Source organism: Taudactylus pleione, unplaced genomic scaffold (genome assembly GCF_031769625.1).
Source record: "Taudactylus pleione unplaced genomic scaffold, aTauple2 ptg000102l, whole genome shotgun sequence".
Lineage (NCBI taxonomy): Eukaryota > Metazoa > Chordata > Amphibia > Anura > Myobatrachidae > Taudactylus > Taudactylus pleione.
Genome location: NW_028284504.1, coordinates 2532417 through 2550328, shown reverse-complemented (window position 1 = coordinate 2550328; position 17912 = coordinate 2532417). Strand labels below are relative to the sequence as shown.

The 17912-nt window shown below is 41.6% G+C and overlaps 2 protein-coding genes across 4 annotated transcripts in view; one reads left to right on the top strand and one right to left on the bottom strand.

Moving 5' to 3' along the window:
• The window catches only part of DNAAF19 (dynein axonemal assembly factor 19), a 36081-nt gene extending 26341 nt beyond the window's left edge, over positions 1-9740 (bottom strand). Inside the window, exon 1 of one of the 2 annotated variants that reach the window (XM_088470673.1) lies at positions 9635-9740. The gene's annotated coding sequence lies outside the window, so the exon portion shown is untranslated. The remainder of the gene's footprint in view (positions 1-9634) is intronic. The other variant, XM_088470672.1, reaches the window with a different exon arrangement.
• A 224-nt stretch (positions 9741-9964) lies between these two features.
• EFTUD2 (elongation factor Tu GTP binding domain containing 2) overlaps positions 9965-17912 on the top strand; it is a 32951-nt gene continuing 25003 nt past the window's right edge. Inside the window, exons 1-5 of one of the 2 annotated variants that reach the window (XM_088470669.1) lie at positions 9965-10086; positions 12303-12421; positions 14889-15054; positions 17455-17533; positions 17610-17685. In XM_088470669.1, coding sequence (XP_088326795.1) covers positions 12314-12421; positions 14889-15054; positions 17455-17533; positions 17610-17685 — 429 coding nt within the window. In that variant the 5' untranslated portion in view covers positions 9965-10086; positions 12303-12313. Of the gene's footprint in view, positions 10087-10187; positions 10473-12302; positions 12422-14888; positions 15055-17454; positions 17534-17609; positions 17686-17912 lie in introns of those variants that run through there. The other variant, XM_088470670.1, reaches the window with a different exon arrangement.

The window sequence follows — 17912 nt, the reverse complement described above, 5'->3', positions numbered from 1 at the left end:
CTCGTGCTTCCCGGCAACGGGACAAAACCAACCTGGTCCGAATAAACTAATGCAGGAAGAAGAATCTTCAGTCTGTTCACAAGAAGCTTGGCAAATAGTTTAATATCTGTGTTTAGTAGGGAGATAGGCCTATAGCTAGAGCACACGGCCGGGTCCTTACCATCCTTATGGATAACCGCAACATGGGCTTCAAGGGACTGAGATGAAAAAAACCTATACAGAGTTAAAAGCCGACAACATCTTGGGTAAAAGAGTGGTCATAAACATTTTAGAATACGTACCCATATAGCCGTCAGGGCTCGGGCTTTTACCAGTAGGGGTGTATTTTAGAGTTTCTTCCAATTCCTCCAATGTGAATGGGCTGTCTAACCAGTCTCTGTCCTCGCCAGAGATAGAGGGGAAACTAACCTTCCGGAGATAATTAGATACAGTCTCCTGAAAAGCAGCAACCTCTAAGGGAGAGCCAAAGGACGAAAGGCCATACAGCTTCGAATAGCAAAAATGAAATATCAGGGGTCAATCTGCAATCTATACCAGTCCCATCCTTGACCACCTCTATAAAATATACCGCTCTCTGAGCCGGCAAGGCCCGTGCCAATAATTTACCTAGTTTATTGCCCCATTGAAATAACGATTTTTACATAAACGAAAATCTCTTTTCACCCCTTCATTCAATAGTTTATTGAGTTCAGATTGGGCCAAGGATAAAGCTTTCTGATCTGCAGCTGACAAAGAGGCTTTGTGTTTCAATTCAAACAATCTAATTTGCTGGAGCAAGTGTAGCTTACAACAATCCTATCATTGTTTTTTTAATATAAGAACCCAGTTGGATCAATTTCCCCCTCAATACACATTTGTGAGCCTCCCAAACAGTGAGGCTGGAAACCTCAGGAGAGTCATTTAGTTAAAAATAGTCAGTGAGAGTCTGGTCCAACTGAGGTTTGTAATAAGCATCCGAAAGAAGGCTTTCATTTAAGCGCCAAGTGCAAGGTTTAGGAGAAAGAAGACTGGTAGAGAGTGTAAGAGTGATCCGGGCATTGTCAGATCAAGTCATTGGTTCAATAGAGGTAAGTTGTAAGAGATGTAAGAACCTATGGGGCAAAAAAATAGTCCAGTCTAGAATAAGTTGTGGGGAGAAGAGAAAAATGTATAGTCTCGGTCAGTAGGGTGTTGTAAACGCCACGCATCGATCAGCTGGTGCTCGTGTAGCGTGTGTCTAACACTTCGGTATGGTTTAGAGGGGCGACTACGGGAGGAAATGGAAGTATCCACATCAGGATGAAGTGTCCAATTCAAATCGCCCCCTAAAATGAGGTTTCCCCTCTTTCAACGCATCGATACTGTCTAACACTGTTTTTAGGAATGAGGGGGATTAGGTTTTTTTTATGAGATAGTATTACAATATATAGGTGGAAGTATATTATCTGTATAAATCTTCACATGCGAATTTGAATATAAGAAAACCGCCTACTAATTATGAGAAAAATCATGAGATGTTTGTTTGAAGATCTGATTATGCACTTATGTCTTATGCTTTGTATGGGTTTTGTTTCAGTGATTGTTTAATTTATTGAATAAATATAATTTTATCTTATTTTACGTAGAATTGAATATCTCAACAAAGGTATATTAGCATAGTATCATTTTCTTGTGATTTTTGTGAGTGAGGTTGGCAAATACCTCTTTTTATATACTGCTGCAGTAGTGCCTGTTCCTCCTCATTGTTTAGCACTGGGTGGTTCTTTTTCCTTATTGTAAGGAGGAGTCAGTGCAAGGTGGAGACATGAAGCTACTTTTTTCTTATGTTTGGAGATGGCAGCAGCATACTGAGGAGGAAGGGGAGATCACTGCACACAGCAAACTAGCACTGCACACAGTTAAAAAAATACAAGAATTGCATTCCATGCTGAAATCTATTTAATAATTTTATGATAGCGATAGATAGATAGATAGATAGATAGATAGATAGATAGATGGAATCGGTATGAATCACCGCCAGACGCAAGTTCAAATCCCGACAGAGACTGCCCGACATGGGTGAAAATCCTGATCGTTCCCAGGTAAGTATTTACTAACCTCCCCCTCTAATGCTAACCCTCCTTAGGGGTGCCTAACCCTAACCTTCCCCCCAGTGCCTAAACCTAATCCCCCCTCTAAGTGCCTAAACCTAACCCCCCCTTCCCCGCCACCTAAACTTAAGTCCCCCGGGGGGGTGTCTAAACCTAAAGTCCCCCGGGGGGAGGTGCCTAACCCTAAGTCCCCCCCGGGAGCCCTACATCTAATCCTCCCTCCCCCTGACTACATACCAGATAGATAGATCGATCGATCTATCTATCTATCTGTTTAGCATTGTTGTTTTGGGATAGCGATAGCACTATAAATAATTTTGTTCCATAGTTATATATAATCACATGGTAACCTACACTTCTCACACACCTCCAGGCCTAGCAATTGTAAAGGAGGTGGGGTAGGAATATTACTCTCCCAATCTTTCACATTCACAGTTCTCCCACAGGTACCTTCACTCACATTTACATCATTTGAAGAACATTCTATCAGGACTTTCACCCCTTTCTCTCTGCGAGTTGCTGCTATCTATCGCCCGCCTGGGCCACCGCAACAATTTCTGGAACATTTTTCAGCCTGGCTCCCTCACTTCCTATCCTCAGACATCTCCACCATCATTATGGGTGATTTCAATATCCCCATTGACAGTCCACAATCTCCTCATGCCTCCAAACTACTCTCTCTAACCTCCTCTCTTGGCCTCTCCCAATGGACTGACTCCTCTACTCATAAGGAGGGCCACTGCCTTGATCTTGTATTTACCAGACTATGCTCCGTTTCTGATTTCACTAATGCTCCTTTCCCTCTCTCAGATCACAATCTTATCACCTGCACACTCTCCTCCATTACATCAACCTCAATGTCAGTGAAATCAACCAAACCTCCTAAAACCCGCAGAAATATTAATGTGATTAACTTTCAACAACTATCTACCTCTCTACAACAACGACTCTCACCAATTTCTGCACTCACTTCTCCTGAGACTGCTGCATCACACCTAAACCAGATTCTAGTAAAAGCCCTCGATGAAGTAGCTCCAGCTACCCATCACACTCCGCGTAGACTTAGACGTCAACCGTGGCATTCTAACTTAACAAGGCATCTACAAAAACTCTCACGTAAAGTAGAACGTCAGTGGCGAAAGTCTCGCACTCCAAGTGACTTCCTCACATATAAGTCTATCTACAACTCTTATCGTACTGCTCTGGACACTGCCAAGCAAATATATTTCCAATCTCTTATCTCTGCTCAAGCCTCTAACCCCAAACGACTTTTTAATACATTTAAACTGCTTCTTACCCCTCCCTCACCCAAGCCACCTGCTACTATCTGTGCACAAGATCTTGCTTCCTATTTCAAGGACAAGATTGATAATATCCGAAATGAAATGTTATTCTCTTCCTCAGCTAGTGACCTTCTCAATTCCCTACCTGAACCCTCTGGCACATTCTCTTCATTTGACCCCACAAATGAAGATGAAGTATCTACACTCTTCTCATCCTCCTACTCTACTACCTCTCCTCTAGATCCTATACCCTCACAAATTAGTAAAGCTCTGTCTCCTGTGCTCATCCCAACCCTAACTAAAATCTGTAATCTCTCTCTTTCTACTGGCATCTTTCCATCACTGTTCAAGCATGCAGTGATTACTCCCATTCTGAAAAAACAAAATTCTGACCCTAACACTCTCTCTAATTACCGTCCTATCTCCCAGCTCCCATGCCCCTCCAAGCTACTGGAGAGACTTGTCTACACCCGCCTCACACACTTTCTTAACACCCACAACTTATTGGATCCACTTCAGTCTGGCTTCCGTTCCCAGCACTCCACAGAGACAGCACTGACTAAGGTAGTGAATGATTTGGTCACTGCCAAGGCTAAAGGCCATTACTCACTCCTAATTCTTCTAGATCTCTCTGCTGCTTTTGACACTGTTGACCACTCTCTTCTCGTACAAACATTACAATCCCTAGGTCTTAAGGACACAGCTCTTTCTTGGTTCTCTTCCTACCTATCTGATCGCTCTTTTTCTGTTCGTTTTTCTGATTCTGCCTCCTCTTCGCTACCTCTATCAGTTGGAGTACCGCAAGGCTCTGTCTTAGGTCCTTTGCTATTCTCAATCTATACCACCTCTCTTGGCAAACTAATCCGCTCTTTTGGATTTCAGTACCATCTGTATGTGGATGATACTCAAATCTACCTATCCTCTCCAGATTTATCACCATCTATATTGGTCCGTGTCACTGAATGTATTTCTGCCATTTCATCTTGGATGTCATCTCGCTACCTGAAACTTAATATTTCTAAAACAGAATTAATTATATTTCCACCGGCCAATAACAGTTACCAATCTGATCTCTTTATCACTGTTGATAACTCAACAATCCACCCCACCCCACAAGATCGCTGCCTTGGTGTCATCCTTGATTCTGAACTATCCTTTGTTCCCCACATTCAATCTGTCTCAAAATCATGTTACATACATCTAAAAAAACATATACAAAATTCGACCATATCTCACACAAGACACTGCAAAAACTCTAATCCATGCACTCATTATTTCCCGCATTGACTATTGCAATAGTCTCCTTACTGGTCTTCCCAAAAACAGGCTATCGCCATTACAATCCATTATGAATGCAGCTGCAAGGCTTATCTTCCTTGCCAAACGTTCATCGTCTGCTGCCCCGCTCTGTCAGTCCCTCCATTGGTTGCCGGTTTTCTACCGTATTCAATACAAAATACTGTTACTTACACATAAGGCCATTAACCGAATTACACCAACATACATCTCTTCACTCATCTCAAAATATCTCCCAACCCGACCTCTCCGCTCAGCACAAGATCTGCGTCTCTCATCCCCGCGCATTACTTGCTCCCATTTACGGTTACAGGACTTTCTTCGGGCTGCACCCACTCTATGGAATGCCTTACCACACACAATAAGACTTACCTCTACTCTTCAATCCTTCAAGCGTTCCCTGAAAACTCACCTCTTCAGACAAGCTTATCAGATTCCAGAACTGACCACATAGCTTCCATGTCTTATTACAGTCCACACATAACCTCACATATTGTCTTTCTTTCACATACTCCTGACATTTTGCCGACATTCCTGTGTGACTGGATCATGCAGCCAACCAAGGAACTCTGCATTCTGGCCGGACCAAATTGCAATATATATAGCACCTATCCTTGTGTATCAATGCCTATTTCCCTATAGATTGTAAGCTTGCAAGCAGGGCCCTCTTACCTCTATGTCTGTCAGTTATTACCCTGTTTTGTTCTATCAATGTTTCCAATTGTAAAGCGCAACGGAATATGCTGCGCTATATAAGAAACTGTTAATAAATAAATAAATATAATGTTCATGGATTCTGGTGAGGAAGTTGCCGAAGGGAGGCTCAGCCCTTCTAAACAATTATACATGCCCACTGCATACTGGTTACACAAGTATTTTCACACTTTTATTTTAATTTATCGCAGATGACGTCATTTTCGCCTATTTCAATGAACCCCATATTCAATTTCAAAGACTTTTCGCAAGTTCGAAAAGTCTTTGAAAAAAACGGGGATAACTTTTCACCACTGAAATAGGTGGCGAAAAAAAGTGCAGAATAGGGGTTTAGGGGTGCAGGCTTAAATAGCCTGCACCCCTGGGAATGTCATTTAAAAATAAACTGTCGAAAAAAGTTTTTCAAAAATCGGGACACCCCAAAAAATTTACTTTCATTTTGGGGTTAAAAAAAAAAATTAGGGAACACACTTCTAAAATAGCAAAATTAAATTCAGAGGGGTCCCCAAGTATGCGGCAGGTGTTTTCTTAATTACGGGAGTAGCGGCAGGTGCATTTTTGCAGAATTTTAAAAAATCATTTTACGGACTTAAAAATATGCTTACCCCCATTTTCATGTACCCCAAATTTGATAGATTTTTTTTTTGGTAAAAAATAACTATTCCTAAGTGCTATTCTTCACCCCTTCTTCATAGCCGCAAATATGCACCTGCCGCGGCTATTAGAAACCCCAACTTCCTTCAGCAGGTAAAATTGTGGGTACCCATAGTGATCCCCCATGTCTAGACACCTTTAGGTGGGTCCCTGGAATATTTTCCGAAAATTCCTGTGTTTTGCCGATACTTACCTTTCCGCCGGCTCCCGTTTTCGTTGATTTCTAATTGAATACGGGGATAAAGCGGGCACGCGCCCGTTACTTTATCTATACTTTATCCCCGGAAAACCTGCAATGTGGAGTGAAAAGTCCAGCACTGACTTTTCGCTCCAAATTGAATACCCCCTTTTACTAAAATGGTTGGATGGAGTTGGAAGACCAAAGTATTATTATTATCCTTTATTTATATGGTGCCACAAGTGTTCTGTAGCGCCTTACAAAGTACATAAACATAAATGAACAAGAAACCAGTGATTTACAGTACAATACAGGACAAGGATATGCTGAATTAACGACTTATAACACTCAAATTAAGCAGCAGGGAGTCAGCAATCAAGTGTTAGATGCCCTTGTGGGGAGTAAGGAGTAAAGGAAAGTATAAGAAGCACATGAGGGAAAAGGGCCCTGCTCGTAAGAGCTTACAATCTAAAGGGGAAGGGCAGACAGGGAGGAAGGAGCATGTAGTAGCTGGTTAGGATAAGAGCTGATGCCTTGATGAAGTAGTGGGTCTTGAGAGCCCGTTTGAAGATTTGTAGAGGTGGAGAATCTGATAGGGAGAGGGAGAGAGTTCCAAAGGTAGGGAGCTGCACGGGCAAAACCTTGGAGGCGGGAGTGGGAGGAAGTAATCAGTTGGCACTAGAGGCGGCATGTATTTGTTGAGCGAAGTGGACGGGTGGGAGTGTGAAAGGAGATGAGTCCAGAGATGTAAATGGGAGACTATTGGGTGAGGGCTTTGTAGGTGAGTGTAAGAACCTTGAATTGGGTTCTGAACGGGAAGGGGGAAGTATGTGCTGTCTCCATACATCGGGCTAAATGTAATAACCTATGTTTCCCGTTAATGATAACTTGGCAGACTTTCTTTGCAGATAGTCACTGTGTGCATTTGTGGATTCATAGACAGAGCAGTATCATTGATGTCACAGTAGCTCTGATAACTGTAGCCTTAATTTTGGGTCTATATATGTCTTTTGAAAAATGGCACAGACATAGGCGTCAACAAGGACTCCTTCATTGTGCCAGAGACTTTGACATCTTCTGGCATTCATGCTAGGCTGTTTCATCATGACGCCATACCTTGCCCGATTTTATAATGGGAAAATGCACCCTGCCCTTATGGAGGTGCCCAGATGATCACAGCCTGGCACTGGGGGGGGGGGGGGGCCTGTGGCATCCCTCCTTCCACTATGCAGCTGCATTTCTCCCTGTCCCCACCATCTTCAGTGTCCTGCTCAAATGCACGGTATCTATTCACAGTGCGGTGAGAGCCAGGGGGACAGACTAACATCTCCGTGAGTGCTGGGCACGCCACCTAGAGTGATCGAAAGGGGAGCATGATGCAAGTCCATGACCATCCCCCCAAGAGCCATACCCCCTTTTTAGGCACGAGACATCTTTAGGCCCACTATCTGAAATAAATATTGGTTTGTTACTACTGGATGTTACTTTTTCAACTTTATTTTGATAAAAGCTTGTTGACACAAGTAAAGGGACCTATTCATTTGCCGACTTTCTACACGATGCGACCAAATCCAGGAGGTTTTGGTCGGAACGTGCAGAAAGTCTGCTAGTGGATAGCCGGCAAGGACCAGCGATGCGCGTGCACGCTGGGTACTTGCCGACCCTGACTATCTCTCCAACATACCGGTCAACCTGACGATAGTCGTCAGGTTCGGCATGTTAGGAGATAGGAAGCCGGACGTGCAGCAGCGGCAGCACTGAAAAGAGGTTCAGTGAACGTCTTTCAGTGCCGCTCAGCACCTGGCGACTTGGAGGTCTGAACGCTAGTCGTTCAGACTTTCAAGTCTATAAATGGATAGGCCCCTTAAAGATTCTTCTCTTGCTATGTATCGATCAGCCAGATGGCATTTCTTTCAAACAAGATACATTTCTATTGGGACTGATTAAACTAGGTTGTAGGGAAAGTTTGTTCCATTTAACTACTTTTTATTCAAGGTTTAGGGTCCAATTTCTAGAATTATTTCAGAAGAAGAATTTGTCTTTAAGCAAGATTAAGGTTGGAGATTGAAATGTCCGGCCAATTATTTGAAATATTTTTATAAATTCTTTATTTCTTTGAGCTTTGAGAACTAAAACATAAAATTCAAGATTCAAACAAAAGCACTTAACAATTATGAAATGTAACAGGATTAGGGGGGCAGGTACTATCTCCTGGGGTAGACAGTAATGAACAGCAGCTGAGAGATCACACAAGTCCAAGGTTTCGGGTACAACTGATGTCAGACAGTTTTATTAAGCCAAGAAAAAAATAAAAAAACTTAAAAGTAAACACCTTGCCTGTCCGGCACTAACTAAACATAAATCCTTCCTAACTGTCAACTACAAAAACATTAAAAGTTTCAGCAAGTATAGCTCACTTGTACCAAGTAGCAGGTTTTCTCACACAGAAACTCTGCATTACTTTTTCCCAGGCAGTGAGACAGTGAAAGTCCAGCATAACAGCTTTATGACATACTCACACAGGTGCAAATACTAATCAGCCTACTCTTAAGGGACCTTTACATCTGTGACTGATTACCGCAATTCGCCGATCCCCTGGCATCTGGGTCGGGGCCTCAGGGAAATCCAACATGTTGGATTTTCCTGATTTGCCAAATCCAACCAAAATATTATTGGGACCAGCGAGTCAGGGAATTTTAACATGCAGCATTTCCCACGAATCCCCGACAGATCGGCGAGCGATACCTGCAGATTGGTGGTTTTGCTCACGGATTGGAGTTGGTGCGTTAGGGAATTTCAGAACTGATGTATGACCCAAATTAGGGTTGGGGGCTCTAGAGACCCCAAAATTAACCTAAAGAAGAGAGCCCGCACTCATTCTCCATCCATAACCCCAGGAACCCTGAACCGGCTTTTTAAAACATGTAGGTCAGAAACCTGGGACAAATGTACCTACCCTTAAACACTATTCCAGTATTCTTGTGATAGTAATCATTTTTATTGTGAAATCAATGTATTTTTTATATTGTTTTTAAATATAAGAGTGGCTTTATAGTAATACATTTTGTTACTTGTTTTATTAATTGTATTTTGTTGCGACAGGGCCAGAGTAGTAATATTTTAAATCCTGTATACCAATGCATAAATTCAAGCAAGTAATTGCTATTTCAGTAATAATGCTCATTGATAGACTGCAACCTAATCATTAAAAATGGTAACGAGAAAATACATAGTTATCTAAGTTAAAGTTAGATTAGTCCATCTGTATCACTGAACTACATATTCATATTTAACTTCAGTACCTCAGGCTCTACATGCTGCCAGCTATTATAAATGATATTTTGACATCTATCTATTCTATACTGTATAGATCAGGATCTGCATAGTTATATAAATAAAACACAAGAACTACTGTATATGCAATCTTGAATGATATATACCTTGTTATGAAGATCTCGTTACAGTTACACGCAAGCAGCCCGGTGGAAGCTTACTCGGTCACCATAGCAACGAGTCGCCCATAGCCCCATGTGGCCAATAAGAACAGAAGCAGCAGTCGCTCTATAAAAGGCCCAAACGTACCATGGATGACCGATTATGTGCCTGTTCGCGGTCGAATTTTTCTTTTTTGCTGGATCTTGTTTTAAATTATCTGACAACGGAATAAATAATGTAATGGAGTGAAGAGAAATAAAATATGTGCACATCGTGTAGTTTTTTTATGTTGTCATTACTGCAGGCATGTAGGACAGCACGCAGAGGAACGTTTCCTCCACGAGCTGGGTCCTTCTTGCCTGGTATCGCAGGAAGCGCCTGTGTGTGTGTGGGAGACTGGCGGCGTGCGAGTGAAGAGATCGCTCTCATATACGCAGCTGGTGGCCGGAAACTACAGGTATAGTCACTGTGCGAGGCTGCCTGTGCTTACTGAGTCCCTGCACCTGTCGTGCAACTGGCAGTGGCGGCGGAGTACTGGGACTAGAAAGCTGCAGGCTGCCCATAACTTCTTACACGTTATGGCATTTATGCCAGATTGTCCCATAGTCAGTAGTACAAGCGCTACACCTTTATATGTGTTGTATCTGCAGTGTGATGTGCAATAGGGCTGAAAGTGTCACTTGTGTCAGTAAATATAAGACTAAAGTACTCACCAATGGAAGGGTGGCTCTGGCTTCACGTTTATATTGTGAATGTTTAGAGATTCTATTGTCGCTGTTGTACTCTGATGTCATTTCCCTGTGCTGGTGATCAGGACGTAGAGTCCTTGTGATCGTGATGCAGGTGAGTATAATATGCTGGGAAACCTCCTGACTAGACTCCCCTATTCTTTCACCTGTACGGTACAGGATGCTGTACGCACCGATCTTATGTTTGCATGGGTGCTAGACAATCAGTCCTCTTCATGTTGGATATTCACTAGACAATTTAGTTGAACGATAACGATCGTTCAATCGTTTGTAAACCATTTGCAAAAGTGTCTAAAACGACCAGCGATGCGCGTGCCTGCTGGTCGTTTAGACATTTATCATCTTTCCAACATGCTGGTTAACCTGACTATATCGTCAGCTTCAGCGTGTTTCCAGATGATTGATGACCCTGCACTGAACGACTGCTCGCTCAGTGCAGGCTCATCACACGACTGACAAATGACTGAACAATTACAATGTCGTAATTGTGCAGTCGTTTTCAGATTTTGTAGTGGATACCCGTGTCTTTTTATTAGAGCCAAAGTAGACCTAAAATGCTGATATAGGTCTGTGTGTGGCTTAAAGAAGGGAAATGTCCCCTCTGTGTGATGCCGATCGTGTGAGGGGGTAAGGGCAGCTGGGGCAAGGAGGAGGAGGTTAGGGGCAGGCAGTGCTGTGGGTAGGCAGGGGGTAAAGACAGACAGCAGCTGGGATAGTACTGGGGAGCAAGGAGGGGGTTAGGGGGGCAGGCAGTACTGGGAGTACAGAGGGGGTCAAGGATGGCATTAGGGGCAGGATAGCAGCTGAAATAACTCTCAAGACAGGAAATAGTAGCTCTCTGGAACTACACCTGTTTTTCCCACAACCATCATTACTTCTTGCCTGCTTCCCCATTGTCTGCTGGTAATGTTGTAGCGCTAATATGTGTCCTAATAATGAGCATTCAGTTATTTTGAGTTTGAATGTACCATAGTGGTGGTCTTTGTATTTTATTTTTTTGTGTGTAATTGTGGCCTAGTTGGGGCTCATGTGTCTACAAACTAGTTTGTTTTTTGTCTTAGTTTTATGCCAATAAAATGTAAATGTAAATGAATATATTATCCTAAGCTCATTTGCCAGTATACATGGGAAAATAATGCCATTACATGTGTTAAGTCTTACGTTTCCATATTCCTGTTATTTGAAACCATATAAAAGAAACATTTAGTAAGTTGGCATGTCTTGAAAAATGGAAAAAAAAGTCACTGCACATATGTTCTATATAATATGCTGTGACCCAGTTTATACTCTGACATATTCACACCAATTCTAAACGCTGCCTGAATCTCTTCCAAAGAGGGCATTTGTTTCAGTGGTCTATATACAGCGATCTGTATATTGGAGGGCGTGGTAATAGATTCTCTTTAACATGCCCATTCATTGGCTGATCCAGTTGCTGCAACCTGAATTTTGCTGCACACATTGGTCAGATATTCAGGCAGCTCCAATCGACATATGTTTCAAATTAATGTTGATCAGGACAGACCTTTGTTTTGGGCTCACAGACAGAACAGAGCCACATTAGTTTATCAGACCAAATACTATGTTAAAACCATTCGCTTTTAATGACAAGATATTTGGTGTATATTTTTAATTATTACTATATTTTTTATATGTATTATTTACACATACATTCTAGTAGCACTTTTTTTGTCCATGCTTGGAGAGTTTTTTTTAATTGTTTGTTGCTTTCCCATGATTTTAGGCCTACAGCATTTGTGTACATACAGTTTATATATTATTGTTACTGTCTGAATATGAATCTTATATTTTACATTTATGAGAGAATATACTGTTATATTGTCCCCCGATAGAAAATAACACTTACTTTCTTGTGTCAGTGATTTAGGATGGAGATTCATATTCTCCCTTTTTGCATTTGCAGAATCTGCAGACATGGATACTGACCCATATGATGAGTTTGGTAACTACATTGGACCTGAGCTGGACTCTGATGATGACGACGATGATGACATGGGAAGAGATGATAGGGATGCAGATGTGGTACGTTCTAGTTCCAGCAAAAATCCAGTCTAGTCCTTGTGTAGCTGAATACAGTTATGCTCCTGTACTGTGCCTTTTTAATGAGGGAGTGGAGTCAATTGATATTCATCCTAATGCTGGTAATTTGGGTTCATTAAGATCAATTTACAAAGGCATATAACAGAGGTTCCCAAACTCTGCCATTACAGTCCGCGTTTTAAGGATCTCCGTGCTTGAGCACAGGAGACTTAATTAGTTTCTCAGTCAATTTTATTTAACCATCTGAACTCAAACATGGATATCCCTAAAGCCTGGACTGTAATGGTGGCGTTTGGGATTCTCTGGCATATAAGATATATACTTATTTTATAATTTCACATTTATATAAGGCCACTAATCCTTGATTATGTACCAGTTTGTGAAGCGATACCTTTCACTTTCTTGTAAAGGTATCATGTTGTTATAGCATCTAAAAGAGTGCCTTTACTTACTTACATTTAATTTGAAGTCTAAAAAAATTCTGTTTGTTTATAATTGTTTGTTCACGATAAAGGGGTCTATGTATTTATTTATTTATTACCAGTTATTTATATAGCACACACACATTCCGCAGCACTTTACAGAGAATATTTGGCCATTAACACAGGTGGAGCTTACAATCTATGTTCCCTACCACATGCTCACAAACACACAGTATGGTCAATTTTGTTGAGAGCCAATTAACCTACCAGTATATTTTTGGAGTGTGGGAGGAAACCGGAGTACCCGGAGGAAACCCACGCAAGCACAGGGAGAATATACAAACTCCACACAGTTAGAGCCGTAGTGGAAATTGAACCCATGACCTCAGTGCTGTGAGGCAGGAACGCTACCCATTACACTGTCTGTGCTGCCCATCTGTTTTTTACATAAAATTATGTAGAAACTGCAGTTTCTGCATAATTTTATGTATTGCTCCTATGTACTAATAGCACAATGCAAGAGATTTCACAGAAATCTCCGGCAAAGTGCTGCTAAGCACAGCAGATCGCTGTCTCCATTATTATCAATGGGGACTATGATCTGCCCCCTATATATCAAACTCCAGAAAGCAAAGCTTTTTGGAGTTTGGCCCTGATAGTTTACACCATCTTCAGATGGTATAAACTGCTTTAACCCTGTGTAAGGCGCACCTCTGGGACTCCCAGGTTTGGGCGCAGTGCGCCTGACAGGCACCTGTTATAAAATCGTCATTAGCACCTAATTAACTCTAACATTCTTAAAGTGATCAGTGACTTTAATTAGGATGTACAAAGAGAGAATATATGGAAATCTGATTCCCAAAACCACATTTATTAACCTTAAAGCAAGTAAAACAAAAAATGCTACATTTTAAGAGGCACAGTGTGCCTAAGAGGCCACCCTGGACAAACCTACATATTTCCGCAAATACCCACAACCTTTGTAATTTTCATTCATAAAATGAGCAAAATACACAAAATTGTGAGAAAATAAAAAGAAATACGTAACTGCAAAAGTCGGACTAGTTCGGGCGGAATGAGCCCGAGAGGCCAGGAAGGTCACTACTGCACTCCACGCATGCGGTGGGAAAAGTGACATGGGGGGTTTCACACAGCACCTAGAGATAGGAAGGTACTGGGAGGGACAGGCCCCTGCACCCCCTTGCAGCAGAAAGGTGAGCGAGAACAGCTTTGTGGCACCTGTCAGGCCAGCTGCCTCTGACGCAGGGTTAAGCCTATGGAGGCTCTAGGAGCAGGAGAGAGGTCTTTCAATCTCTCTCTCACAGTAGGCTCCGGAATCTGACAATGTGCGTATGCGCAGTGTAAGTTTCCATAGTTAGTGAAAGATTTCTACAAATTTGCTGATGATATAACTTGTAGGGACAGCGGTTACCGCAACCACTGTCCCTGTGAGTTCCCCTTTGTACATAGCGGGGATATTTTCATGAAAATGAAAATATCCCCTGCGATATGGATTCTTAATAATTGCGGCAGTTCTGTGATCATTAATATATAGACCCTAAAGTCTTCTATGTACCATCTTTTCTATTCATGTAAAAACTACTCAGGAAATATATAATGTACATAGTAAGAATAATATAACTAAACTAGCAGCATCCCTTATCAATTAGTTAAATAAAGACGTTTCCTGAAGTGCTTGTTCCCAACTGTGACATACGGATAAATGGTACAGCACTTTTATGTAAGTGATGATTCCTGCCTATATCAGTCGAGCGAAATCAGTATAAACTATTGGAATCCCATAGGAATGTGTAGCTGCACTTAACCATTTAATTTACCAAAACAGTTTGACATCATTCTACAGCGGTATATCATTTGTGGGTTCAGTGTCAGTATATTTACTTAGTGCAGGGCAATGCACATAATAATAATATCTGTAGTCTGCAACATTGTATCATCAGTATCCTTTATGCAAGTTGGCATTAACTGCTAATTAATTTCCATGTTGGCCTTTTCTCTTGCTGCAGGCAGATGAAGATGACGATGATGAATACATGGGAGATCCTGATGAGGATCGTGCAGGGATGGAGGTTGTTCTCCATGAGGATAAAAAGTACTACCCCACTGCTGAAGAAGTTTATGGCCCAGAGGTGGAGACTATTGTGCAGGAGGAGGACACACAGCCTCTCACAGGTGGGAAAAACACAGTATGAATGGGAATGATTGCCATCCTCTGTCTGCTTGTATAAATTACTGACCCAATGTGCAAAGTGGCTAAACCTGTCTAAAGTCCTGGTTAGAGCTCACAAACAACTGTCAGGGGGGTGCAAGCAGAAATCTGGGCATCCGCGGCACTAGTGCCCAATCTGAGCAAGAATTGAATTTCTTTGTTGAGCACCCATAACTAACAGGCGCGCAAGAAACAATTGCAATCGCCCCCAAAGCTTAACATTATCTGAATGAAAAATGTGGATATTAAATTATTCAAACGTTATGTCGGTAATTAATTATGGAACGTTGCTATTCATTACAAATATATACAAAGTAATGAACCAGAATGGTAACAAAAAAAGCAAGATTTTGACACAACAATTGAGGCTCAGTACACGCTATTTTACATGTAGGAATTTTTTTCTGATTGATCCTGCTAATAAAGTTGTTGAGAATTGTACACACATGCTGTAGTAACTTCAAAGATGGTTATGTAGTAGCAGAAATTACAACAATGTCCAGGGAAAACCAGAGACATTCATCCATCAAGTAGAAACATCATTAAAGGCAACATGTATACCTTGCTGCTCAGAGCACACTTGGGTGGGGGCAGGGGTGTCCAATTAGCCGCAGTACTTTACCGCTGGCTAATTGATTTCCCGGGCTAATTCAAGTATGCACTTATCGGGGGGGAGGGGGGGGCTAATCGTGGGAGGAGTGGCCACATCACCTTTAGAAAAAAAAAATACCAGTGTCATGCGAGCTGAGCACAATCGGGGTGATTGCTCCCCCACACCCCAGCACAGGGAGAGGAGACTGCTGCTGCTCAGCAGCAGTCTCCCTGGCCACACACGTTTTCGGGCAGGCACCGGCGCTAACACATAGGGTCTGTGGACTTACCACAGAACCTGTGTGTGTGTGTGTGTATATATATATATATATATATATATATATATATATGTATGAACCTGTGTGTGTGTGTATATATAATAAATATATATTATTTTTTATTTTTTTTTCGGGCAAATAAGACTGGATCAAATTGAATCCTTTAAAATCCTGTTTTATTCACCCCAAAAAATATTGTCTAATTGAATCCCTGCTGTAATCTTTTATAACTTCTTTTTTTTTTTTTAATATGTGATTCCGTGGGGATTGTCAGCAGTGTATACGTCAAGCAAATGAGCGGATCAGTAGAGGTTTTCCTGAATGCACACAAGTCAGTTCTCCTAACTTAAAAAGAGAAGAGACAGAAATGTGGCCATAAACACTATCCCTAAGCATTGAAAAAGAAAGAGTGTTTACATGACCACTTTAGGGACATATTATTACAAACAAAGAAGCATAATGTGTCCAAATTATATTGGATGGTTTTAGAGGATTTATGTAACTGGCCACCAAGTATTAAATTCTACAATGGGGAGCTCAGTGCTTTACAACACTAGATAAATTCAGGAGTGCAACTTTGGTTGCTGTTTCTAACATTAATAAGTTTCGGTTTTTGACTTGCACCTCTTGCCTCATCTCCTCCATACAGTCTTACTGCACTTCTAACATACTTTTAGAACATTTAGCTTTTAGCTGGTATTGTTTGTAATTTGCTGGCTCTAGGTTGTAATCGATAATTGGTTCTACCCAGGTTGTTTATATGGTATTATGTGCATTCATTTAGACTTGTGTATATTTGTGAGATCTTTTACAAATGTAAATAAGCAAATATATACCGATAAAATCAACTAAAATGAACGTGAAACCTGTAATTTTATATTTTTACCTAAGCCTATAATATCAATAATCAATTTAGAGACCCACGAACAACCCAAGGTAGCAGTTAACTTATTTCTGCTTATACCCTCTGGAGGTGCAATCAGAAATCAGCTGTGCACAACTAATTGAATCTGCCCCTTGGTGTTGTGATACAGTTTGTTCTTTTGTGACACACCAATGTTAAATTACTGTAATGCGGGCCTTACACTGTGCGATAAAGCAGCCGATCCGACGGATTGGTACGATACGGCTGCTATATCACACAGTGTATGGCCATGATATCTGACAGAGCGCGCTCCCGTGGCGGTCGTACATCACATCCCCTGATCTTACTGCAGGATCAGTCGATCAGGGGATGCGATGTGCAATCCCATGAAGTGCTATGCGGGAGGAGGAGGGGGGAGCCAACATATTGGGTGGTCGGCCATCGTGTTTGGGGGGGCCCGATATGTCGGACGTTGGATCCATTGCACCGTGTATGGCCCGCTTAAGATTTTTCATGTTGTCTAAAGATTATGGTAATACAAACATCCTGATCTAGTGACACACATGAAGTGGTCTTTGTACAGTCTCTGCTGTACTATACAATAATTGTATTTCTCATTTACTCTTAAGAGCCTATTATTAAACCTGTGAAGGCAAAAAAGTTTTCGATAATGGAACAAGGACTGCCAGCTACCGTATATGCAATGGAGTGAGTATCTTTTTCAGCAACCCACTTCATCTGTATTAGTGACTGGCTTGTTGCTGATTTTTCTCATTTCTTCTAGCTTCTTGGCTGATCTCATGGATAACTCTGAGCTTATTCGGAATGTGACCTTGTGTGGGCACCTCCATCATGGAAAGGTAAAGGCCATAGCAAACTCTTAAGGGGTTCATTCACCAAACCATCAAGTACTAAACTCTTTAGTGCCTGTTACTGAATGTTTTGGACTCCTTTTTGTAGGCATTCTTCCAGTTAAGGGTTATGAAAAGCACCCCTTACACTTGGGAACATCTTAATATAAATGGTTGCTTTATATAACACCACAACTTGTCTGTTCAGATGGCAGAGACTTGCCTTCAAGTAAACT